Source organism: Squalius cephalus, assembly GCF_949319135.1.
Source record: "Squalius cephalus genome assembly, chromosome: 24".
NCBI classification, from domain to species: domain Eukaryota; kingdom Metazoa; phylum Chordata; class Actinopteri; order Cypriniformes; family Leuciscidae; genus Squalius; species Squalius cephalus.
The window spans coordinates 4,111,702-4,138,207 of NC_137145.1; the positions used below are offsets into that span (position 1 = coordinate 4,111,702).

The 26,506-nt window shown below is 35.1% G+C and overlaps 1 protein-coding gene across 2 annotated transcripts in view; it reads right to left on the bottom strand.

Moving 5' to 3' along the window:
• Nucleotides 1-26,506, bottom strand: part of cntnap3 (contactin associated protein family member 3) — a 133,721-nt gene that overhangs the window by 58,818 nt on the left and 48,397 nt on the right. For both annotated transcript variants that reach the window (XM_079861207.1, XM_079861208.1), the window contains exons 3-10: nucleotides 25,904-26,097; nucleotides 21,463-21,610; nucleotides 18,274-18,477; nucleotides 5,739-5,914; nucleotides 4,613-4,750; nucleotides 3,961-4,222; nucleotides 2,353-2,496; nucleotides 96-267 (exon numbers count right to left, since the gene is read on the bottom strand). In XM_079861207.1, coding sequence (XP_079717333.1) covers nucleotides 96-267; nucleotides 2,353-2,496; nucleotides 3,961-4,222; nucleotides 4,613-4,750; nucleotides 5,739-5,914; nucleotides 18,274-18,477; nucleotides 21,463-21,610; nucleotides 25,904-26,097 — 1,438 coding nt within the window. The remainder of the gene's footprint in view (nucleotides 1-95; nucleotides 268-2,352; nucleotides 2,497-3,960; nucleotides 4,223-4,612; nucleotides 4,751-5,738; nucleotides 5,915-18,273; nucleotides 18,478-21,462; nucleotides 21,611-25,903; nucleotides 26,098-26,506) is intronic.

Genomic DNA, 26,506 nt, shown 5'->3' on the forward strand with positions numbered 1-26,506 from the left:
TCAAGCCTAACGCATCTATTTGGCGAGGAAGAAAATGGAAAGCGGAACGTTTTGCGAGTTCACATAAAAGCGTAATTGACAGTAAGAGTGCTTACCTGTCAACTATCCCACACATGTCCATCTGTAGATCGCTAAAATTCCCAAACAACATCTGCTGCACTTTGATAAGATCCACTAAACCAGTGTCTGTTCGGATGAGGCGCATGCATCCTTGGAAAACATTGAACGGGTTTCTGCAGACAGTGCCGTCTTCCGTGTTCGGGCATCCTGCGGACAAAAACACGACATTTTTCACCTGATGCCAAATATACACTAAATAACTTTAAAGCTAAATAATTTTTTGTTTTTTTGTATAATTAATATACTATAATAGTATATTAATGTGCAAGTGTGGCCATACTGTATGTGTGTGCATTTGAGTAGGAGAGAGAGCAGGAGAAACAGAGTGTGTGCTTTCCGTACATTATAAAAAGTAATTTTCTGGCAAATAAACATGGAAATAATTTGTTGTTTTAATCCTATTGTTTATTTGTGGCAAGCAGGGAAGGCCCGAGAGCTGTGGGAACGGAGCGAGTCTAAAAAGAAGGAGTGATGACAGTGAAGGATGAGAGAGGACCAGGCCTGGGACATTTATGTTGTGCTTTATGTTTATATTTGGCAGTCGCCCATGAGGGGTTGGCGCTTTACTTTAGTTTTGCTGTTTGAAATTATGTTGAACGTTCGCCGGTTCCTGCCTCCTTCCTCCCTGAACTTTAACTTTTCTACATTACTATATTTATTTGCTTGATCAGTGCCGTTGTGGGTTTTGGTTCTTCTGCAGTTGTAGGCTGTTCTTCATTTGGCGAGAGTGATGTGGACATATGGCAGGTCCAGACCCGCCTGGAAATACTTGAACCATGCATTTCGCTGAAAATAATTACACATCTTAGAACGTTCCTCATCCAATCAGATTCAAGCATGCAACAGCCCCAAAGTATAAATGTTCTTTCTCTTTGTCTTTTTTTATATCAATGTGGGACACAATAATCCTATTCAAATATATGTGATAAACGAGTTAGGCCAAAAGTAATCTAAAAGTAATCAAAATGTAGTCCAATAGATTACGTTAATAACTACCATTTTCATGTAATTTGTAATCAGTAAAGTACCATAATTCACCCAGCACTATACAGTATACTAGGGGTGTAACGATACCCTCATGTCACGATTCGATACATATCACGATACTGAACTCACGATACGATATTATTGCGATACTCCAAGACATACAGCGGGGGAAATAAGTATTGAACACGTCACCATTTTTCTCAGTAAATATATTTCCAAAGGTGCTATTGACATGAAATTTTCACCAGATGTTGATAAAAACCCAAGGAATCAGTACATACAAAGAAACCAAAACAAATAAGCTCAGAAATTAAGTTATGTGTAATAATGTGAAATGACACAGGGAAAAAGTATTGAACACATGAAGAAAGGGAGGTGCAAAAAGGCAACAGCTTATTTCACTTATTTCCCCCGCTGTATTATAAAAGGTTAGCAAAAAATGAACTGTTGATTAAAATGCTAAATTTGGTGTTACATTGTGTGTGTAAATGAATAGGCTTGGACTTGTGCTGATAACCCAATGCACAGGACAATAGAGACACCAGAATAACAATATTCATGATTCTGAAGCTGAAAATACAGTATTATTTTAGACGAATATGCTTGCAACTCTTTCACTGACTAGATACATTTAAAATAATGTAGGACACTTTTTACTGGTAACATAAGACATTTGCCACTATCAGGACCCAAAAATATTTGCCCATTGCATTATTATACATTATATTCAACATTGCACATAGTAGTTTAATATAGTACTGACACAAAAAATCTGTAAACTTGAATTTTTTCACACCCACTAATTTTCATGTTGGGTGAACTATACACAATAAATATTGTCATTATCCACAATACATAGTGTTGCACTTTTGTATTGCGATATATTGTGCCACGGTATATTGTTAAACCCCTACTATAAACATAATATGTGGTTTGACTGTGATATGATGCGCGCTCTACAGCGGCTAAGGGAAAAACATAGCAGACGAAAGAGACCGCCATGCATGCGTTACACTCTCTCCAGAGTCTGAGCTAAAGGCAATTAAGCCAGCAGTCTCCAGGAGCCGAGAGCCATTCACCCCCCAAAACGCTTGAAAGGTAAACTAATGTGCTTTTCTCAGCGGAAGGTGTGTGTTGAGTGACAATGCGGATTGATTAACGTGAAGGATTGGGCTTGTGCAGAGGGAAATTACCCTGAGCTAGTTTGTTGCTTTGTGTTTTTGGATGGCTAAAGGTTGCTCTTACCACCTAAGAATATCTGTCTGTCAGGAGCGACAGGGAAGGAAGAGGTCGCTGCAGAGCTGTAGGTTTGGTCCAGGGTGACTGTGAGACGCCCTCGACGGACAACTAGCTCCACCGAGTGCCACTGACCATCATTTAAATTGGCACCTGTGGAAAAAGAACCAGCATTGTGGATCAGGCAAAAAACAACAGACACTCACTCAGCGCTGCATTAGGGACATTATTTTTATATAAACCTAAAAAAAGGACAGCTTTCAGCATTAAACTTAAAGTATATAGGGAATTGGATACTAGCAAAGTACTAGGGCTATTTCAGCAGAATGCAAAAATGTATATTTTGTATGCATGCAATACCTGTATGAAATCTGCCAAAAACTAGAGCACACTTACTGAATACTGTAAAAATACGGTATCCAACAACGCAAAGCTCATCTTTATTTTATTTTCAGTGTGTCAAGTGAACCTGAAAGTAATTCTTTCTTTATGCAATATCTGATTGGCCAAAAGTTGAGACATTTTTACACAAAATTGAATTATTTATGCATTTATAAACAAATTTGCAGTGTGTTGCAGTATGCAAATTTTGTGCATGCACAGAATATAGTCGAGCAACTACATTTATCAAAGGTGCATTTCCTTATCCAAAGAGTTAGCGGCCATTTACACAACACCGTTTTCAACTGTTCACCGTTTTGGCTGTTCATTTAAATGACAAAAGCGTTTTAGGGGCCTGAACACGGTTTCAAAGCACTCGTTTTTGAAAATGATAGTGTTATCATCTCCGTGTAAACTACAAAAACATGAATTTGTGAACAGTGATGTCATGCACATGCTTATTACGTTCAGTCTATAGGCACGTAGTGTTTCTTTACAAAGTGACATCGCCAACTACTGGCCTGGCAGCAGAATACAGCGCTTTTAGTCTTTTTCGCAGATCGTTTTGACAACGTTGTCGTCTGTACGCGAAACTTTTCAAAAATGTGAAGGAAAACGTTTCAGTTTTTAGTACATCGTTGTCATGTTAGTTACATCCCACAGTGCAATGTGCTCAATTTTACTATCTATCACCAGGAAAACTAAAACCTTAAAAAAAAAATTCATTAGTTGAAATAAAATTAACATTAATTGAAATAAAATAACATAAAATTAACTTATTTTATCAGACTGCCAAGAGTTTTGAACATTTAAAAAAAAAAAAATGTAATAAAAAATAAACATTTATTTCCGAGATGATGCCTGTCTACCCAAGAGGTCACGTGAGAACAATATATCATGCTACTGAAATGTTTGTGCATACTATTGTGACTAAATAGCAGGTGGTGTACCATATATAAAGTAATTCACTTTTCCGCATTAATTTGGTTTAATCAATAAAACTAGTTTTAGCCAGAAAATAAAAACCTTTCCTGATGTAAATGAAGATTTTTATACATATTGCATTTGTTTGATTGTCTCATATAAACATGTTTATAATTCCCCATGCTGCATATCTCAGAGCAGCAGGTGCCATTGATGTTGACTTTGTGCTACCCTTGACTAACAAGAGATGTGTTTAGCTTTTACTATCAAACAAACTGAAACTTTATATACGTGCTTATATCTGAGTTCAACCTGTTGTGATGTCCGTCATGATCCGTCCGGTCTTGTGGATCTGTAGTCGTGCTCTCGCCTCGCTCAGATAAAGCCACAGCGTTCCTGCATTATGCTGCAGGTCAAAGGTCATCAGCAGGCCCGCTCTGTTCCACGTTCTGAATTGCAGACTGACCGACACACTTTCTCCATTGGAGACCCACGGCAAACCGAGGAAACTTCCAGGACTGGCAAACGTCGCTGGCACATCAATGGATTCGGTGCATGTAAAGGTGACATTCCCCTATGAAAGCACAAAATATTGTGGTATAACCAATAACATTTTCTTTATACGAGCTACATTTGTGAGAGTAAAGTAAAGCCGTGACGTCTGCTTCATAAATTATGCATTTGCTTTCCTGGCTGTTCCTGATACCACTATCACAGTCATTACGACAATGAATTAAAGGGTTGGTAATTGGTTTAACCCCCAAATTCCCAAGGCAGTGGTTGTAAAAAAAAAAGAAAAGAAAAAAAACTTGTATAATGGAGGAGAACATGGTACGGGTCACAGAAATGCAAAGCTCTCATTATGGAAAAATTAGGCAGCCAACAAATGACAATTGCTAAGAAGCAAAAAAAACCAAAAAGCAACCCGAAGACGTAACTGTATTAACACATGGTTTCTGCTTACTGCAATGGCCACTTGCTTCTCTCTGGCTCGATTAATCACGCTGATATCGTTGTAAAACACATTTTCCAAGCAGCCATGGAAGTTTCTTCTAGAATGGGATTTCTGGAGTCCGGCCAATGAAGTGCCACCAAAACTGATCTTGTGAAAGAAAGACAGATTCGTGTCAGAAATCACACAGATTAATGGAGTGTTACTCATTTAAAATAAGCTAAACTCTATCGACTCACTGTCGATACGGCATCCAACAACGCAAAGCTCATCTTTATTTTATTTACAGTGTGTCAAATAAACCTGAAAGCAACTCTTTGATGCAATATTTGATAAGTTGAGATATGCCGTTTTAAAAATGTTTAAAAATGATTTCAACTCATCCATGAGTCCAAAAAACATGCAAAATTTGCATTTACAGTAATGAAATGCAGAAATACTTAAAAAAAACTGTAAATATTAAAATAGTTTCAAAAATATAGCTCCAAGACTAAAGTGTTATATAAGTTTAGTGTGAGAAAATCACTTAGCAACCTTGTCAGTGTAAAGATATTCCCAAATAAAAAAAAATATTATTTAAATATCTATATGCAAATGCATATATTATGAGAATAATAATCATTTGTATTACTATTATTATTATTATTATTATTATTAATAATAATAATTATTAATTTTTATTCTTTATTTCTTATGTAACTTTTGCGGCTATATCAATTTATTTTAATATTTTTTATATATGATTTATTATTTTGTTATTTATTATTATTATTTCATACCTTTTTATTGTTTTGTTTTCTTTTTCTTTTGTGCCTTTTTATGACCCCTATTATTTTTAAATCAATTTTATGTAAAGCATTTTGAAGTACTGTTGTGCATGAAATGTGCTTATAAATAAACTTGCCTTGAACATGATGTGAACATGATGCTAGTTTACTGTAATATAAGATGTGTGTCGAAATGAACATAAATTAGCAGTGTATAAAGTGAATAAAGTGAAAGCTCTACTAAACTAATTACACATGGACATTGTAGTTCATTTATGTTGTATGTATAATTCATGTTTGAGCAATTTAAAATGCTACGAGCTGCTCTGTAAGTTACTGGACTAATGGTGTGAGAGGTCGTGAAGGCTCACCTCGTTCATCTCAGAGTGACTGGAGTACTCCAGGAGCTGTAACTGCTGGGTGTTCTTGTCCACGGTGAAGTTAACTAGTCCTCGAACCCGCTCGATGGTGACGTGGTGCCAGTGCTGGTCGTCCAGCAGACTGCCTAGTGACACGAGAGGGTGAACATCCCCCAACGAACCCCTGCCTGAATCAAACACAGGATCGACTGTTGGTTAGGACGCTTTGTTGATGTTAAAGAGTTTGGTTAAACCTTTCACGTCTTTTAGCAGAAACTGACATTAGAAAAAAATGCATTGACCATTTCTATTTCTGAGATGTTCACTGGATTAACATGGAGGTCATGTGACAACAATGCAGCTGTTTGAAACATTTGTTGTTTTACAAATAGTATTTTTATACATAATAAGTAGTATACATAATTTACTGTCCAGAATGTGGCAAGCAGTTTGCAGAACGTCACAAATTTTGCAAAGTTAGACACGTTCCTGTGTCAAAAAACTTTATTTTGTTCATCTTGGAACAACATACCTGTTCGAAAATGTATTCCTACCCCTAAACCCAACCTTACCCATTAGTTATCCCTAAAATCAAAGGGAAATGAAAGGTGAAAAACAATGATGTAGAAGCACCTACCGGTAACCCTTTCTGGAAGCCTAAACTTGACAAACTGTAAACTTGTCCCTCAAATCTGATTGGTTGATTTGAACGTTGTTGATGTTGATCCAGGAACATGTCGCTCTTGGTAAAATCAGGTTCTGCCAACTTGCAAGTTTTCATTTCCAAACATAGCCAAGTATAATTATTAAAAATTAAAATAAAATGTAAAAAAATAAAATAAAATAAAAAATATATATATATGCATTTCTCATTTTTGTTCGTTTTTGCTAAAAACTACTACTAAAACTTAGAAACTATAGACATATTTTAAAAAAAATGAATAAAAATGACAAAAATACACAACAAAATTACTAAAACTTGAGACAATATAAAAATAAAACCTAATTCATACTATAAAAGTATAAGAGTGACACTAAAATAACACAGACAGTGAAATATATGCCTGCAGGAAACTTTCATTAGGAACGTGTCACAGAATGACAGCGCAGCACAGTAACAAAGAAATATTACACGAAAATAGCATTTTCTTGTAAAATGCACTCCAATAACCTTTGTTAAATTTACAACTTTGAAGAGAAGTGGAGTTGCCATGTCTGGTTGACAACGGAAGAGAGTTAAGGTGAGGCAAACTGTACTTTAATAATCCAAACAAGACTTAAGGCAAAACAATTCAAAATATTAACAAACTATAATAGTATATCAGTCACGCTAAAACAACACACACTCACAGACACTGAAATTTAGACCTGCGGAAAACTTTCTTTACAAACGTGCCACAGAATGACAGCAGAGAATCTACATGCATGTTCTCCCTTCAATGTTTTACGTTACGCAACGCATCTATCAATTATTCATCAGAGTTCCAGTGACGTGCCGTCGGTCGAGCCGCTGGTCAGTTACCATCAGAATATAAACAAGCTCTGCTTTGTTTTTATGCACATGCGAGGACGGCTGTACGCTCTGATGTCATTTAACATTTAGTGTTTCGCTGCTCAATATTTCATGATCTTTGTTCCTTTCAGAAAGCATGCGGGACGGCAGATCTGCTGCTCTCAGCCTTGACCTCTCCTGTTCGCTCATACGACAATTATACTCATATTTGCATTTGAAGAGCGGGTCTAATTAACGCCACGGGCACATGTATAATAATATATGACAACACTTTTTCAATCTGACATTGAAAATTTGAGAGACGCCTGTCCTCTTCTGTTATCTCGATAAAAGTGACCCTGAATTTTTGACCATTTTTGCTTGAGGCTTTAACACTGGACATCAAGTGGCGACCTAACAAAGTACCAAAATTGTCAAAAAAAAAAATCCCTTAAAAGAGGCCTATTATACCCTTTTTTCAAAGTCATGACCTACTAGAATAGGTTTTCATGCTTGAATGTCTAAAAAACTCCCTCATATTCTCCATTGTTGCAGCTTGTCTGTCAGTAACGCTCTGTTTAGTTCCTGTCTCTATGAAGCCTGTCCTTCTGAAAGGCACACTGTGCTCTGATTAGTCGGCTGGATCAGTGTGTTGTGATTGGTCAAGCGCTTTTAGTGTATTTGGGAAATGTCCCGCCCTTTTTTTTAAATGAGGAATATTGTGACGTGTTCGTTCCCGGAAGAAAACTCAAGACTACAATGGAGGCGTTTCATTCATTTATTCTCTGAGCCACCTTCCTAAAGATATTTCCTACCGCTGAAAATAAACCCTTCTGAAATGTTTACCACTGTCACCTGAAAGTCGTCCTGTTTATGCAATAGATACATTTGCCTCCCCAAAATATGTCAGTTCTTAATATAACCATAATAACACACAGTAGAAGTGCTGCCTGAGTGTCAAAGCAGTGGTTGAAATAAATCTGCAGTAAACATCTCCGCGTCTCCGTCAGAATCTGGAGCTGAGCGCGCTGTCTGCTTTAAGCAGCTGATAAGTAAGGCTTTGAGGCTTTAAAAAGTTACGCTTTTACACCAGCCAGTCACGGGTTGTGCAATAAGCTTGTTGCATCGATGTTTGATATTCATATACGCCATTAAATTAAGTGTTATTTTAGTATTACTTGTATAATATTTATTATTAATACATTAAATTAGCATTATATTTTCAGTTTCCATTGTAATGTTTTTAGTTTAGGTTTTAGTGATTATGTTAGGTGCTTTTTCCATTTTTATTAGTTTTTATCTTATTTTATATTTTTATTTCAGTTTAAATGTTCTAGTGCTTCAGTTAGTAAAAAATTCAAATGCATATCCACTGTGAATGTATTACTATGCATATTTAATGCATTTAGCTTGCAACACATGCTGCAAATAGACATGAAAGGAACACGAAATCAAAACGGATTGTTTACTTTCTTAATTCTGCTTCTGGTCTTCTTTTGAATGACTCGTCAGAAAACTCATGGGTGTGTCCAAATGAATGTCAGTGGAAAATAGCAAAATAAACTTAATCTCTATATTCAGGGTTGTCAGATGGATGATGGGATTATGAAGTATTGGTCAATGCCGTCAGAACACGGGCGTAATTTCCTATGGGGACATGTCCCCCCCCACTTTCAAATTCGTTTGTTATGATTTTTTTTTTTAATCGCACGCTGTCATCGCCATGAAGGAGCAGGACACAGAGAGCCTGTGCCAATGCACGCGTCCAGGAACGTCTCGTCCACACTCTAAAAATGAGTTGTAATGAGCAGGTATAGCGCTGTCTGTGAACGTCCTGACGCACACACACACACGACTCGCAGACAGCGCGCCAGAATCCAGTTCTCTTTCGCGCTTGAACGAACAATAACACTCACATTTATGCCAAAATGTCCGTTTTTATGGCGACAAATCAATGCCAATAATCACCGAGCACACAACTAATGCTAGCGCGCGCGGTGAATGACTTCCGCGAGAGGATAACAGATCTACACGCGAAGAAACGGGAACTTGCGAGCTCATTCAAACCCTGCGCGCGCGCATGACATCATCTCAGCACGCAATACAAGCCCTCTCGCGCGCGCATGATCATTCCCCACGCGCTCGCGCTTTATCTGCTCTCGCCTGCTGCTTTTGCTCGCTCGAACACTTTTATTTTTGGCAGTCGAGGGGCGGGACTTACTGTTTTAATAACCTCAAATGTCATTGGTTACTTTTCCCCTTTTCCAGAAGTCAGTTGCGATTGGACGCCTGTCCAACTCGTAATTCACTTGACTTGAGACATGAGACATCACTTCATTTGTTTTATTTATTGTGGTTTATTAATGTGTAATGTGATTTAATGCATTGTTAATATAGAATAGATTATTACCAGATACTTTATTAACAGAAAGTCTTATTGCAGTGTGTTGTTAAGAGATATTTAGGCTACAGACTAATGATGCATTTCCATGGTTATTAGCATTGCAAATTGACCCAAATTTGTATTTACATTTTATATTCATAACACTGTGATTTGTGTTATTGGCATTAAAATACCTAAAAGAAATTGGAGAAAAATGGGAATGTAAAGTCATACAGGTGAAACTCGAAAAATTTTAATATAAGTTCATGTGCAAAAGTTCATTTATTTCAGTAATTCAACTTACAAGGTGAAACTAATATATTATATAGACTCATTACATGCAAAGTGAGATATTTCAAGCCTTTATTTGTTATAATTTTGATGATTATGGCTTACAGCTTATGAAAACCTTTTCACAATATTCTAATTTTGAATTTGTTTCTAATTTTGAACTTTTGCACGATGTTCTAACTTTTCGAGTTTCACCTGTATTTGCTGTATATCACCACTACATTACCACTATACTCCCATTCACCACTATTTACATTACAACCAAAATTATATTGGTTCTGAGAACCTCAGAAATGTAAAACGTATCCATTAAATAGTTGCAAATATAACAAGGGCTTTGGATGAAAGATACATTACTTGTTTATATCAATATTCAAGAGTTGTTGTGTAAGCTTTTTGTTATCATCCTGTGTATTACTATTATGTCCATTTTGAGTGGTTTATTATATTTTCTATTAAATGTAAAAGGGATTCTGGCTTCTCAAGTTAAGATACAGTACACAGCATAAATGATTACACCCCTCTGAAACCCAACAAATTCAGAATTTTTTCTTTATCTAGGACATATTTTATTTTTTATTTTATTTTTTAAAGATATGTTATGTTCAGATGGGGTGTAATCATTTATACTGTGTACTGTACTTGCCTCATACTTTCTCTTATTAGGTTATTAGCTTACAAAAAGTTAGATGGTTAAGATCACTATATAATATTTTAATATCTAATTTGCTGTGTTTAATAATTTGCTGGGTTTAATTTTGTTCCTCTATATTTTGTAGCAAATTCTGAAAAGGCATTTGTAAGCTAATTCATGCTGTGTACTGTATCTTAACTTGAGAAGCCAGAACCCCTTTTGCATTTAATAGAAAACATAATTAACCACTTATATTACCTAAAAAATTATAAAATATTTGGTCAATTTGCAATGCTAATAACCATGGAAATGCATCATTAGTCTGTAGCCTAAATATCTCTTAACAACACAATGCAATAAGACTTTCTGTTAATAAAGTATCTGGTAAGAATCTATTCTATATTAACAATGCATTAAATCACATTACACATTAATAAACCACAATAAATAAAACAAATGAAGTGATGTCTCATGTCTCAAGTCAAGTGAATTACGAGTTGGACAGGCGTCCAATCGCAACTGACTTCTGGAAAAGGGGAAAAGTAACCAGTGACATTTGAGGTTATTAAAACAGTAAGTCCCGCCCCTCGACTGCCAAAAATAAAAGTGTTCGAGCGAGCAAAAGCAGCAGGGAGAGCAGATAAAGCGCGAGCGCGTGGGGAATGATCATGCGCGCGCGAGAGGGCTTGTATTGCGTGCTGAGATGATGTCATGCGCGCGCGCAGGGTTTGAATGAGCTCGCGAGTTCCCGTTTCTTCGCGTGTAGATCTGTTATCCTCTCGCGGAAGTCATTCACCGCGCGCGCTAGCATCAGTTGTGTGCTCGGTGATTATTGGCATTGATTTGCCGCCATACGTTTTGTCGAGTATCCTCACAAGAACAGTCTTAAAAGAGTTAAATAAAATCTTAAATGAAGGTCAAAAGTAAATGAGAAAATGAAATGCGTGAGATCCTGTCAGCGGCGGCAGATCTTAAAGTGACAGCAGCCACTAATTCTGTCTGTCAGTTAACTTAAAGGGATAGTTCACTTTGAAATTAAATTTTGGTATGTTTTAGCTTACCTCAAGGGCATCCAAGATGTAGGTGTCTTTGTTTCCGCAGTAGTTTCAATTTTGATAGTTCTTGTCTGTCAGTCATATAATGCAGGTCTATGGTCACCACCTCAAAGAGCATGCACAGAGAAGTCCAAATTAAACAATTTCCCCAACACATTGATGGCCTAAGACACGAAACGAGCGGTTTGTGTGAGAAAACGAACAGTATTTATATCGTTTTTACCTCTACACAACCACGTCCAAGTGATCTGAGGGTGCGCGCACTTCCTGGTGTGTGACGTGTGCGCGCGTTCTGGCTTATAGTCTGCGCAAGCGCAGGAAAGTGTACAAGAGGTAAAAACGATATAAATACTGTTCGTTTTCTCACACAAACTGCTCGTTTCGTGTCTTAGGCCATCAATGTGTACTTACGATGGGGAATTGTTTAATTTGGACTTCTCTGTGCATGCTCTTTGAGGTGGTGACCATAGACCTGCATGATATGACTGACAGACAAGAATGGTTTGACCTAAAAATATCAAAATTGAAACTACTGCGGAAACAAAGACACCTACATCTTGGATGCCCTTGAGGTAAGCTAAAACATACCAAAATTTAATTTCAAAGTGAACTATCCCTTTAACCAAAGAACAAAGGGAACAGAGCAAATTACTCACTGATCTTGACTAAAGAACGTTTGTAGCTTTAATAAGGATTAATCTATATTTCATTTATAATTTATGCAGTGCGGACTATTTGATAACTTTGTTCAATTTCTGTATATTTTGTACCTGTTAGACAGGAGGGGCACAGGTAAATATGACATTTATTATGGGTTTATGTCAGGATTGTTTAAAGTTCACTTAAATTAAAAGTTGTTATATTTTTGAAGCCTAATAAATGTTTAAAATTTGGAGGAAAAAATAATTTTCATTGAGACATCAGTAGCCATTTTAAAATCAGTGATACTGTCCTTCATTCATAAAAAGATGCCGTTAAACAATTATTTCAAATATACTTTCTTTATGTTGTTTTTACATTACAGTGGAAATTGGGTCTCACGTTATTTGAATTTTATTTACACACAAAACATTAATGGTGAACATTTTTGACTTTATAAAATGATTCTCTCAAGTCTTGACAATCTATTAAATAATAAAAAAGACAGACATATTTTTGTTATACATACTGTAGTAGTTTAGTAGCCAACTATTCTTTTTGGCAGAATTTATCATTATAATCAACTTAATTATCTCCTGGATTTTGTATCATTATAGTCCCTAAATGTATGTAAATGCAGGCAATGGGATTCAAATCGAAAAGATTGTCCACCATTTTGTGTCCCCTCCCCCCACTTCTCAAACCAAAGTTACACCCTTGCGTCAGAACATTGTATATATAAATCCTAACAAAGTTTGGGGCAAAACATGAAGCACTGGAGCACAACATAAACAGACATTTTGATGAATGCAAACCACCAGCAAAATGAAATAGTTTGGGATATGGGGCATAAGTCTTGATGTCACAGCATGTTTGCAGATGTATTATTCGGCACAGACAGCAGCGAGTGTTTGCCAGCGACGAACATCTGTCTCTGCATCAGAAAAAAAAAACACCAACATCACATAAAAAACCCTCTGACTCTTTCTGATTATCAGATCTTTGGCACAGTTTGTCTTCCGATACGCTACATTTCAGTCCATTGGTGCTGGATATTTATTTAGGCTTTAGATTGGGACGTCAGAATATTTCAAGGACAATGAAGATTAAATTAATCCACTACACTTCTCAAACAACCCTCTGAAAATCTTTCAAATACATAATGCTGCAAACTTTAGCTAATCTAGTCAACAGACTATATATAAATTTCAACTTTGCACACTAAAAGGCACACTCCCTGCTGAGATGTGATCACTGCTTCCTCCAGTGCTGTAATCTTCACATTTACAAATGCCAAAGTCAAACGTAAATGGCAAATCGAATAAGTACGTTTAATGGTCAAACTAGTGCCGGTCCTAGACGTCTGGGCGCCCTAAGCAAACTATTAAGGAGCCCCTGTCAGTGTGTGCATAAAAATCCCAAAATGTTTCACTGTCAACAAACAACAGTGAGTTGAAACAATAATACGGTAAAAAGAACATTACAAACAATAGGACGAATACAATAGAAAAAATATACAAATGAAATAATTTAGCCTACTAAAAATAATAGCCTACAATACAGAAATTGAATAATCAAATGTAAAAATTAAACTGCATATTCTTCACAGTATTAATGTATTATACATTGATTCTTACTAAAGTTATTCAGTGAAGAGCAGTGAATGATTCTCTCAATTTCAGGTTTATTAGGCTGCTGTCACTTTAAGACAGATCTAATAAACTGACAAACATTCGATTCGTTTCCCGACTGTTTATGTTCACTTAAGACATAAATTAATGCATTTAAGTGAAATCTCCCCAAGATGGACATTCTGACCTATTTTTGTGTAGAGCTGCACAATATATTGAAATTATCGAAATATCGCAAATGTGTATATCGCGATATGCATTTCGCAACAGCTTGCAATAACTGAGTCATGAACAAAAGACGAAGAGAAAATCACTCACTGCTCTTGGCTGAATAACTTTTATAGCTTTAATAAGAATCAGTATTTAATTCATACAGTGAAAACTAATCAGTGTTTTATTTTTACATTTGATTATTCAGTTTCTGTTGTTAAATGAACCTAATGTAGGATAACCTGAACCCCTAAACCCCGTGGTTTACACTGATGTTAAAATAACACTTCTTATACTACAGTAAAACACTGATGTTCACTTTCAGAAGCTGTAGGGATGTTTTCTTGTCACAAAAAAATGTGAAACATATGTAGGTTATATAATTTTGAATATATTTTAAAGATAATTTAAATGTATTTTACACACTTTAAGCATTATCGCATCGCATATCGAATATCACATTATTTAATGAGTTATCAAATATCGCATTTTTCTTCAATATCGTGCAGCCCTATTTTTGTGTGTATTTGTCCGGTTCAACACACACCCGAAGCCCAAAGCAGACTTTAGCCTACATGTCCATGTTTTGCTGTTCTCATGTCCGTGTTCTCCTGCCGGGACTGTATAGTACGAGTAGACTTGACTGATTTGGATGTTACTAGGAAGGGCGACAATGCAAGGAAAGGATTAAAAGAAAGGAACAGAACGCGGCATTGTGTTTTCATAAGTGTTGGAAATCAAAATGAAAAAGTATAGAAAGGACCTGCACTGTGTCAAACTCATATACAGACATGAAGCATGTAAGATGTACAATCATAGAGGAGAAAATACAGTGTAGAACAATCTGTTTCACCTTTGCAATGAGATTACATGATGTTTCATGCGTCTCCTGAGTAAAGAAAATATGAAACCAAAGAAAAAATGAATTAAAGAAAAATATTTAATCTTAAGGTGCAGCAGTAACAAAACATCCACTAAAAAGGCCTATAAGAATCAAACGTCTAAATATATATTTTTTATTTGTATCAAACGACCACTTTAAACACAGACAACAACATTTCTCTAATTCAAACATAGGGATTTATGCTAAAACATACTTGAAAAAAGCTGGGTAAAAAAATTCTGTCAGAAAATTTCACAAACAATTACAAAGAAACTGCGAATAAGATTGAATTAACCAACACTGAGCAGGACGATCCAAATATTGAGTTAACCTTATAAAATTTGCACAGTCTAGTCATCTATTATTCATTATTAAGTTTCTAGCCTCCAAACTTAACACATGCAGGTATTTCCAGCCTGAAGTGATTGATATGCAACGTTGGCTCCTAAAAGTCAACGTTTTAATGTCTTATAAAACAATCCAGGGTGAACGCAATGTCCTCTTGGCACAGTAAATCTCATCTAAACACGAGAAAGGCTCGGCCATCACTGGACGACAGACAACAGCAAAGTGCCATTCGTATTTCTGACAAACAGAGTCGAGCCATTATCCGAGAGAGGCCGAGCGACCACTTTAGCACTTTCAGAAACACCACTAATAAATGACGGCAGGCATCTTCAATTTGCTTGAAATTATGTTGAAAGCAGAGAGAGCAGCAGTTAGACTTCAGTTACCTCACGATGGAAAAGCCTGACAGTAGCGGGTTGTGCTGAGATTTACAGATGCGAGGCGTTCAAACTCCTCCGGTCTGACCCAACTGAGCTCTAAGAGACTTTATAAAGTACAACCGGTACACTGTAAAGCTGAGATATGACGAAACTGCACAAGCTCGCTGAATCCTCCAGTGCTGTAATCATCACATTTCCAAATGCCAAAGTCAAACATAAATCGAACACAAAAGAGTAATTGTCAAATTTATACAGACATGCAGCATGTGAATTTTACAACTACAGACCAATAAAAAAAAAAACAGTAAGGAACATTGGATAAAGAAATCTCCTTTATCTCAAATGTTTCTCCTCTGAGACAGTATTGAGATTACATGGGGAGACTTTGATATTGATCCTTGTTTTAGTTCTCCTTTTGTCCCAAAGTCTGCTTGCCATGGTCCATAATGTTTGATCGAAACGACAACAGCGACTAGACGCAACGCAGTTGTCCACGTCTGTCGCCATGGTAACTATGGCAGTACGAGCGGAAACCAGGGATAACAGGTACACTTTTTAAAATTGTGAATTTCTCTGAATTTACAAATTCTTGAGAAATTCATTTAGGATAATGAAAGTACACAATTGAAAGAAATATATAACGTGGTTTTTTGGATATTTTGAAACAAAATTCTTACATATTGTACCTTTAAATAATATGAACATATACAACTGGTGATTGTAATAATGTTGAAATTAATATTAACTAAGATTAATAAATCCTTTAGATTATTTTTAATTCTTAGTTCAAGTAATTAACTAATGTTCAAAAATGGTACCTTATTGTAAAGTGTTACCATTTTTATGTATCAAAAGGCATATTAGGAGAAACATCTAAGACAAAGTTGATACTCAAGTGAGGAAGTGAGACTCACAAGCTATGAAAAGTCAATTCTGGAAAGTGAAAACACACATATCCCGTGTTAATTACAAAAAAAGCTCTCTTTTTTAACATTAACGCATTAACAAATTAACAATGACCAATATATTCTTAAAGCATTTATTAACATTTGTTAATGTTAGTTTTGTTCATGTTCACAGTACATTAACTAATGTTAACAGATGCAATTTTTGATCTTAAAATATGCATTGAGATTAACATTAACCAAGATTAATAAATGCTGTCGAACTATTGTTCGTTGTTAGTAACTAAGGTTATTGTAAAGTGTTAAAATAAGAGCTCCGGTCTTGAATGACAGCCATGTAAACCCGCAGGTCTGTGTCGGGCTGTAAATGACATCTCATCGCATGTCTAAAATAAGTCTGAAATGATGTGAGCTCACAGAAAACGGGTCTGGAAGTAAGATTATTCCCTGATGTGTTCAGAAAGCACGTTGTGCCATTGCAGTTGTAAGTTCAGCAGTGTGTGTGAGGAGAGTGTCACTGGCGTTGGCAGTGACACCCGAACGCTGCGATCACAGATGGCTCATGGGAATCTGTGAATCAGTGCCATACTGGCAGTCTCTGAACGACACCTGAAGGCTTTTCTTTACAGTCTTACACCTTATGAAGAACAAGCCTTCTGAATGTACCAGCAAACCTGATTCATTAGTAAGAGAGATAATAATTAATCTGCTGGAAAATTTAACTAACAATAAATTTAAATTACTGAATAGTACCATGGTATTGTCATATGTTGCAGATGTACCATGGTAATTTCATGATGTTCTTTAAAGCGTCTTGGAATAACATGTCCAGGTTTTATATATACATATATATAAGCACAAAGTCCCTCCAGCGAGAGTTCTTCTCTATATCAGTGTGACTGTTACTGAACTCCCTGAAACGGCTTCATTGTAGTCTTGAGTTTCTTCCGGGAACAAATACGTCACAATATTACTCATTTAATTAATTCATATGCAGAATAAAGGGGCGGGGCCTGGTTGAGTTAGTTAGTAGTGTGTTAAACTGGTGGTTATGGTAAGGGGCGGGACATTTCACAAACACACTCAAAGTGCTTGACCAATCACAACACACTGATCCAGCCGACCAATCAGAGCAGTGCGCTTTTCAGAAGGAGGAGCTTCATAGAGACAGGAACTAAACAGAGCGTTACTAACAGATTGGGAAGAGAGGAGCTGCAACAATGGAGAATATGGGAAAAATGCTGGAATATGGGGAAAACAGGTCCCTTTTAATAAAAAAGATGGGTAACACTTTATTTTAAGGTGACGTAGTAACACGTTACTACATGTACTTACTATAGTAATAACAGTTAATTATGCATAATTACAAGTAACTAACCCTAAACCAAACATTACCTGTAACTATATAGTAAGTACAATGTAACTACCTCACCTTAAAATTAAGGGTTACACTTTATTTTAAGGTGTCATTGTTACAGCGTAATTATATTTAAATACTGAGTCATTTTAAGCAACTACATGTACTTACTATAGGGTTAGGGTAGGATTAGGATTTGGTTTAGGGTTAGTTGCATGTAATTATGTTGTTATTACTATGGTAAGTACATGTAACATAACAAGGACACTGTAAAATAAAGTATTACCAAATAATATAACCAATAGAAGGCATATGAATATGGTACATGCATGTTAGTACCTTTTCTAAGCAGTAGTAAGAGTTTCCCTTTGAATAACTCCAAAGTGAGTGTGTGTCCGCTGTGGCCTTCCATATGAACCAGCATCCCGGAGTTCTGCAGGGTTTTGAAGTTCATGGATAACACGTCTTTGTCCGCAGGACTGGCGCTGGGATCCGGCCTGAAGAGCAAGTGACCACTGCCATCAAAACCGGCCACGTCAGAGCCTGGAAACACACCAGGAGCAAATACACTGTGATGGTAGAAAATAACTCAAAGATCAGAGACAAGAGATCCACTGCTCAGTAGAAATGACTGATTCATGACACCTAATTTCACAACATTTGAACTTAATTCAGTAAATTAATTGTAATGAAATAAATGAACAATCATCAAAACTAAGTAAACAAATAATGTAAACAATATTACTCAAGTAAATATTAATGAACTAAAAATAAATAATAATTAGGGCTGTCAAACGATTAATCGCGATTAATCGCATCCAAAATAAAAGTTTGTTTTTACATAATATATGTGTGTGTACTGTGTATAATTATTTTCTATATATAAATACACACACATGCATGTATATATTTAAGAAATATTTGCATGTATATACTGTGTATATATATTTATATTATATATAATTTATATTATATATAAATATTTTATATATAAATAACATTTTTCTTAAATATATATGCATGTGTGTGTATTTATATATAGAAAATAATTATACTCCATACACACACATATATTATGTAAACACAAACTTTTATTTTGGATGCGATTAATCGCGATTAATCGTTTGACAGCCCTAATAATAATGTAAAATAAAATAACTGATACAAATAATGAACTACAACAAATACACAAATTCAAATGAACTATGGTAAATAAACTACAATAAGCAAATAAATTATAATGAACTATACATAAAGAAATAAACTACAATAATCAATTAAATAATGAACTATGTATAAATAAACTGAACAAGATAAACTATAATAAAGAAATAAAAATAAACTATAATGCATAAATAAATAAACAAACAAACTATAATAATCAAATAAATAATGAACTGTCTAAATAAATAAACTGAAGTAAATAATGAACTATAATATATAAAGAAATTAAAAATGAACTATAATACATAAACTACAATGAGCAAATAAATAATAATGAACAATAAATAAATATAGTGTGTGTGATGTTCAGATGTTTAATTAGTTCCTGGTGTTTCAGTTTAATGAGTCGCTCCTGAAGAGTGAAACACTGGGACTCTGTGACGCTTTCAAAGCATTGATCTGTGTGTTTGAGTCAACAAAGAATTCAGCTTTGTGCATTATAATTAGAGGCGTGTTTGAGCAGGCCTATTGGCACTGGTAATGTATTCAGGGACAGCTCAGCACCTTCACTGCTATAAGTGGAGCAGAGAGAGTTTAACCTGAGATCCTCAGAGATGATGCAACCGGCTGACACTGGGCAGAACCTGCAGGATCTGTTCAATAAATTATACATCTGTACGGATGGATGGGGGAAAAAACACTCAATCCCTAATGGTCTGCTATATTTATGAACATAGAAACAATCCAAATGCTGTGTTAATGCACTTGAGGCAAATAAACATTGTGTGTGTGTGTGTGTGTTGACGGGCTCTGTGTTGAATGGCAGAAACGCTAAGGCTCTGCATTTCAGGGACAATACACCTCATTCAAAAAGAGCCACAGGACAAAAGCTGCCACACAGGACCTCTGAGAGACCAATCATATATCAGCACACTGATAGAGAGAGCACAGGACACACTCGCCTGCTCTTAGGCCATAACACATGACAGCATGAGCTCGTAACAAGTGTTGCTTAAGACTGACATCATCCGCTGTGTGAAAAACTACTATAGTTCGCTTGATTATGAATTATTAAACATAAATATATATATATAAATATATATATATTATTTATATACACTACTGGTCACAAGACCTGTACGATTTTTTTATGTTTTTAAAAGAAGTCTCTTCTGCTCACCAAGGCTGCATTTATTTGATAAAAAAACAATAAAAATAAAACAGTATTATTGTGAAATATTATGACAATTTAAAATAACTGTTTTCTATTTTAATATATTTTAAAATGTAATTTATTCCTCAGATCAAAGCTGAATCATTACTCCAGTCTTCAGAGTCACATGATCCTTCAGAAATCATTTTAATATGCCTATTTTATGCTAAAAAACATTCATTATTATTTTCAATGTTGAAAACAGTTGTTTTTCAAAATTCTTTGATGAATAGAAAGTTCAAAAGAACAGCATTTATTTAAAATAGAATATTTTCTAACATTATAAATGTCTTTACTGTAACTTTTGATCAGTCTCATCCTTGATGAATAAAAGTATTGATTTATTTTATTTCTTTCCCCCAAAAATAAAATTAAAATAAAATTATTATATTTATTATAATTATAATATATATATATATATATATATATATATATATATATATATATATATATATATATATATATATATATATATATTATAATTATTATATTATTATAAATTAAATTATTATTATTATATAAGAATTATAAAATTCTTACTGACCCCAAACTTTTGAACGGTTGTGTTTAATGTTACAAAAGCTTTAGATTTCAGATAAATGTTGTTCTTTTCAACTTTCTATTCATCATAACATCATGAAATAAAAATGTAAAAAACTGTTTTCAACACTGATAATAATCATAAATGTTTCTTGAGCATCAAATCATCATATTAGAATGATTTCTGAAGGATCATGTGACTCTGAAGACTGGAGTAATGATGCTGAAAATTCAGCTTTGATCACAGGAATAAATTACACTTAACTATATATTCATATATATATATATATATATATAAATGATAAATAAATAAATGTTTTGACATTTCATAATATGAACGATTTTAAATCATATTTAAATCTTAAATAACATGTGATACTATAAACCATATTTAAATGATAAATAAAATTAACAAAGTTTAAACTTGATTAAAAACAGTAATCTGAGACATTTAGACATTTTATAACATGAAAGATTTTTAAATAATACTTCAGTGTTAAATAAATAAACTTTTCATAACATGAAATATTTGAAATCATTAAATGAATGAATGAATAAATTATAAATAAAAAATTCATGTCATTTCTGAAATGTAAATATGAAATACGTACTGTATTGGCATCCGTACGCTTCCAGTCTCAATCCCACCCTCCCGTTGGGGTTCCAGTCCAGAGGCAGTATTCGGAGATACTGAGCAATGACGGGATGCTGTAGTTTGTACATCACCACACTGTCGGCGTTGGAGTTCCCAGAAAAAGCCTCAAATGAAAAAGAACAACAGCGTTTCGTGACCTTTCATGGTATTTGTGGTTTGACATTGACATGATGCACTAATGCGGTCTTGCATCTTATATGGTTTCCCATTGGATCATAAAGATGCAGAATGTTGATCCCGAAAGGTGGGTTCACATACGACGAGACGAGTCTATAACTTAAGTTCTACTTAGCACGAGGCGAGACCCTGTGGCGACCGGAGCGATTCAACATCGCCATGGGTCAATGAGCAGATTCATCCACTCGGGCTCTGTGTTAAAGGAAATCAATACAAGCACTTCTGTCCAGTAACGTCCACACTAATAATAACCTGATCAAAAATGCTGATCTCACAACTAAGATAGGCTGGTTACGCTGATCTATGACCAGTCAACTCAGTGCTCCACTAATAGGCTTATGAGTTTCTTAGGTAGTGTTTACATTAGATGCATTATTACACAGAATGTGAACAAATGTGCGTGCACACACACACACATGTTGTGTTTTCATGTTTATGGGGACTTTTCATAGACATAATGATTTTTATACTGTACAAACTATGTATTCTATCCCCAAACCTACTGTACCAATCACAGAAAACTTTCTGCATTTTCACAAACAACAACAACAACAACAACAACAACAACAACAACAACAACAACAAAAAACCTAATTTAGTCTGATTTATAAGCTGTTTTCCTCACGGGGAACAAACAATGTCTCCACAAGGACAAGGACTTTGGATATTGCCATCTTTGTGGAGACATTTTGTCCTCAATGTAGGGTTTACCTGGAACACACACACATTTATTAGATTTTTTTCTATAATAAAAAAAAAAAAAAAAAAAACAGTTAAATAAAAAATAACTTACATTTTAAGCTGTATATTCAAAATATATAAATAAATAAAAATAAACAAATGTATATACAGTGCTATGCATAAGTTTAGACACCCATGCTAAAGTTGACTAAAAAGAGGAATAAAAAATCATCTTTTGGAAATTGAACTTAATGCCTTAATTAAAAAAATTAGGAAAAATCCAACCTTTAAGGACACCAATTTTCTTTGTGAATGAATAATGTATCGTAAATAAATAAATGTTCTTCCTTAAAATACAGGGTGCATAAGTTTGGACACCCCTATGTTAAATTCCCATAGAGGCAGGCAGATTTTTATTTTTAAAGGCCAGTTACTTACTATGCATCCTGATAAAGTTCCCTTGGCCTTTGGAATTAAAATAGCTGCACATCATCACACAGCCTTCACCACACCTAGAGATTGGCATGGTTTTATTTCAGTTAGCCTAATAGCTAGTGTGATTTGCATTGAGAGATGATCTTATGGAAAGTACTCCATGCCAATCTCTAGGTATGGTGAAGGCTATGTGATGATGTGGGGCTATTTTGTATACAATTGATTTAATATGAAATGAAAATAATTAAATTACATTAAAAATAAATGAACTTTTTAAAATGCATATTAAACAAAACTAAATGAAAACATGTATGTGTGTGTGTGTGTGTGTGTGTGTGTGTGTGTATATGTATATATGTATGTATATATATTTTTTTTCATTCTATAATATTTGATGTATATTAAATATATAAATAAAATAACTAATACATTTAAATAAACTATAAATATTAAATATATAATTATTAACATATAAAATGATTATATATAGACCAGCTTAAACCAGCTAACACCCACACATCACCTCAGTCGGTTTATATAATCAGGGTATTTTCCAGCCAAGGTCCTGCTAGCCATTTTAAGAGGCAAAGTAGAGTTATTGTGGATTATTTTGCAGGGAGGAATGTTCATCTTGTCCTTATATCTGTCAGAGATGTGTGCAATTTGGTCTTTCTTAGCTCAGAGTAATTGGGAGCTGAGTAGCGTTCTCAGTGCGTTTGAAGGGATCAGCCGTCTGGTGGAGTGGAGCGTTAAGCTCAACAAATTGCTCTGTTTCCTGCTGAGGCGGCGCATCTCATTTGCTCTAAAGTGGCCTGTGAAATATATCAAGAGTCAAGGTGCAAATCCTCCACTGGTAGAGGAGACAAGTTCTCGCTCTCAGAAGAGGGAAAAGAAGCTCACGTCTTAAACTCTAAGTGCTTCTGACGACAGACAGATTCGTGACTAACGGTTCTCTGTTGCTGTTCTCAACAGGCTTTATACCGAACGACACGTGAACAAAAGCATCCGTCTCATCCCATCCGCTTGTTGGAGAAAGTGTAAACGACTGTACGAAGTAACGCCAATATCCATGGACTTTTAAAGTAATCGGCTAACCTAGTTAGATCTATTTATTATTGGCATTTTACTCAATTATCTAAATGTTAGTGAAAAGAAGAAAAAGAAGAAACATATACGACAGTATCTTGAGTAAAATGGCTCTATATTTAATGAAGCACATACAGGCCGGTCTGATGGGTCGCAGATTGCAGTGAAAGACAATAACTAGATGTAAATAATAATATGCAAATTATATAATCATGTATAAGACTACCGTTCAAAGGTTTGGGGTCAGATCAGTTTTTTCAGCAAGGGTGCATTAAATTGATCACAAGTAAATGCATTTATTATGCTATTTCAAATAAACGTTGTTCTTTTGAACTTTCTATTCATCAAAGAATCTTGGAAAGGAAAATGTCCTGGTTTTCAAAAAATACAGTTTGCAACTGTTTTCAACATTGATAATAATCAGAAATGTTACTAGAGCATCAAATCAGCATATTAGCATGATTTATAAAGGATCATGTGACACTGCTAATGCTAATCCTTGACATATTTGAACATGATCTACTGTTGATGAATTATGAATGTTTACTTTTTTTAACTGAAATACCAATAGAAACCAGAAGAAAATATGTTCTGCGTGAATGCAGGATTTTTAAATGTAAACAAGCATGAAATACACCAGGACTTTAATTTTGAAATGTCTTCCTGCTGCTTATTCAAGTTATGAATGTTTACTTTCATAGTTATGGTGTTTGTATTGTAATAGGGTTTAGATGGTTGTAAGAGTGCATTACTTATCTTCCTCATATACAGTGAGGAAGATAAATACTTCACACTTACAACCATCTAAAACTTATTACGATACAAACACCATAAAGTAAACATTCATAATTTGAATAAGCAGCAGGAAGACATTTCAAAATTAGAGTCCTGGTGTATTTCATGCTTGTTTACATTTAAAAATCCAGCATTTATGCAGAACATATTTTCCTCTGGTTATTATTGGTATTTCAGTTAATTAAAAATAAACTATATGACAATTTGATTCAATGTTTAGAATATAAATAATTCTGTAATTATTAAATAAATACAGTTTGAAGCATATATACATTTAAAATCCTAGAGTGTGCTTTTGTAGCCTGGGAAAACCCAGACAACTTCCGGCAAATTTAGATTTGCTATGCAAGTAGTCTGGCAAAGAGCTCATTCAAGCCCATTTCTAATCCGTCGAAATCGCGGCACCAATCAGAAACGTTGAGGCGGGCTTTACACGATGACGATCGTTCTGATTGGTTTTAGGTCTATCCAAAAGCAACTTTTAAATGCATTATTATATTCAAATTGCAAACACATGAGGACAGTCTCCATGAAAGACCCACTGGCAGATGAACGTGCTACTACATTTCTCTCCGAAATGGTAGGAAATTAAATTAGATTTAATAGAGGATTTTAACTGTGACACAATGATTGACAGGGCAGTTTAAGTGACAGGATGCACGCGACAGATCCGTCCGATAAAGATGACGAAATAGTATGTCCCAAAGCTTGCCTACTTTTTTGCTACACATTCAAAAGTAAATACCTTTTCTTCACAAAAAGAGTACATACTTTTATGGCGTAGTGTAACTTAGGCGAATTGGGACGCAGCATATGGCTTTACACGATGCCGATCGCTCTGATCACCCAGAGGCATTTGAGCGACGTCCGTTGGTGACGCCCCTTTGGAAATGAGTTATTAATGAAGCTTTGCCAGACCATAACTCAGTTACTACTGAGAATGGTCTGGTTTTAACCAGGCTAGTGCTTTTGTATTCAAATAAATGAAATAATTTTGCTTGTAAATGTCTCATCGTATCCCTTTATTAAGGAAAATAAATTATTTGATGCATTTTTATTGCTTTATTTTAAAGTTCTTTATGTGCTCCTAAACTGTCCAAATTTATAAAAGCATCAAGCCCTGCACTCTCTAAATCTATTGGCGTGTACGTGTTTATCTTGTCTGGGCATGTTTCTCCTCATCTCAGGTGAAGCTGCACGGCACAGAGGAATTAAACTCTTACCCTGATACTATCCTCCTGTCGGTACGGTCTCCAGTTGTGGCCCGTGTCACTGAACATGAGGAGGTAGCGTGTGACCCAATCTGAGCTCCCGTATCGGCCCTGGGTGGCCATGGCTGTGATCTCCGTCCGCTGCTCCAGCTTGATCTCCAGCCACTGATACTTATTGGAGTCCAGTGGAGACCAGCCTCCAGCACCTGCCGGACACGAGACAGATGAAGAGCTGGATGAGCTGAGGGCTTCACATGGCATGCACTGCATTAGGGCATACATTACATCACATGCTGTTCATAAACGATGCAGGGGTTTATTGGGAGAAAACAACAGATGCCTTCTAAGGAAGCATGCAAATTTAAATTAAAACCCTTATAAGTGCCTGATTTGAAACGCTCTATATATAGACACTCATGTGAAGTGCACAGATTCACAAGTAGTTTGATGTTAGCATGTTGATAGGCTAGTGTGCAATGTAAAACTCTAATAAATAACACACAAAGATTGGATGAATCATTTGAATATATATACACATTTTATATATATAAAAAATATATATAATATGGTATAAAACCTTTCCCCTCATCTTTCCTTCATGTTTTATCAACACAT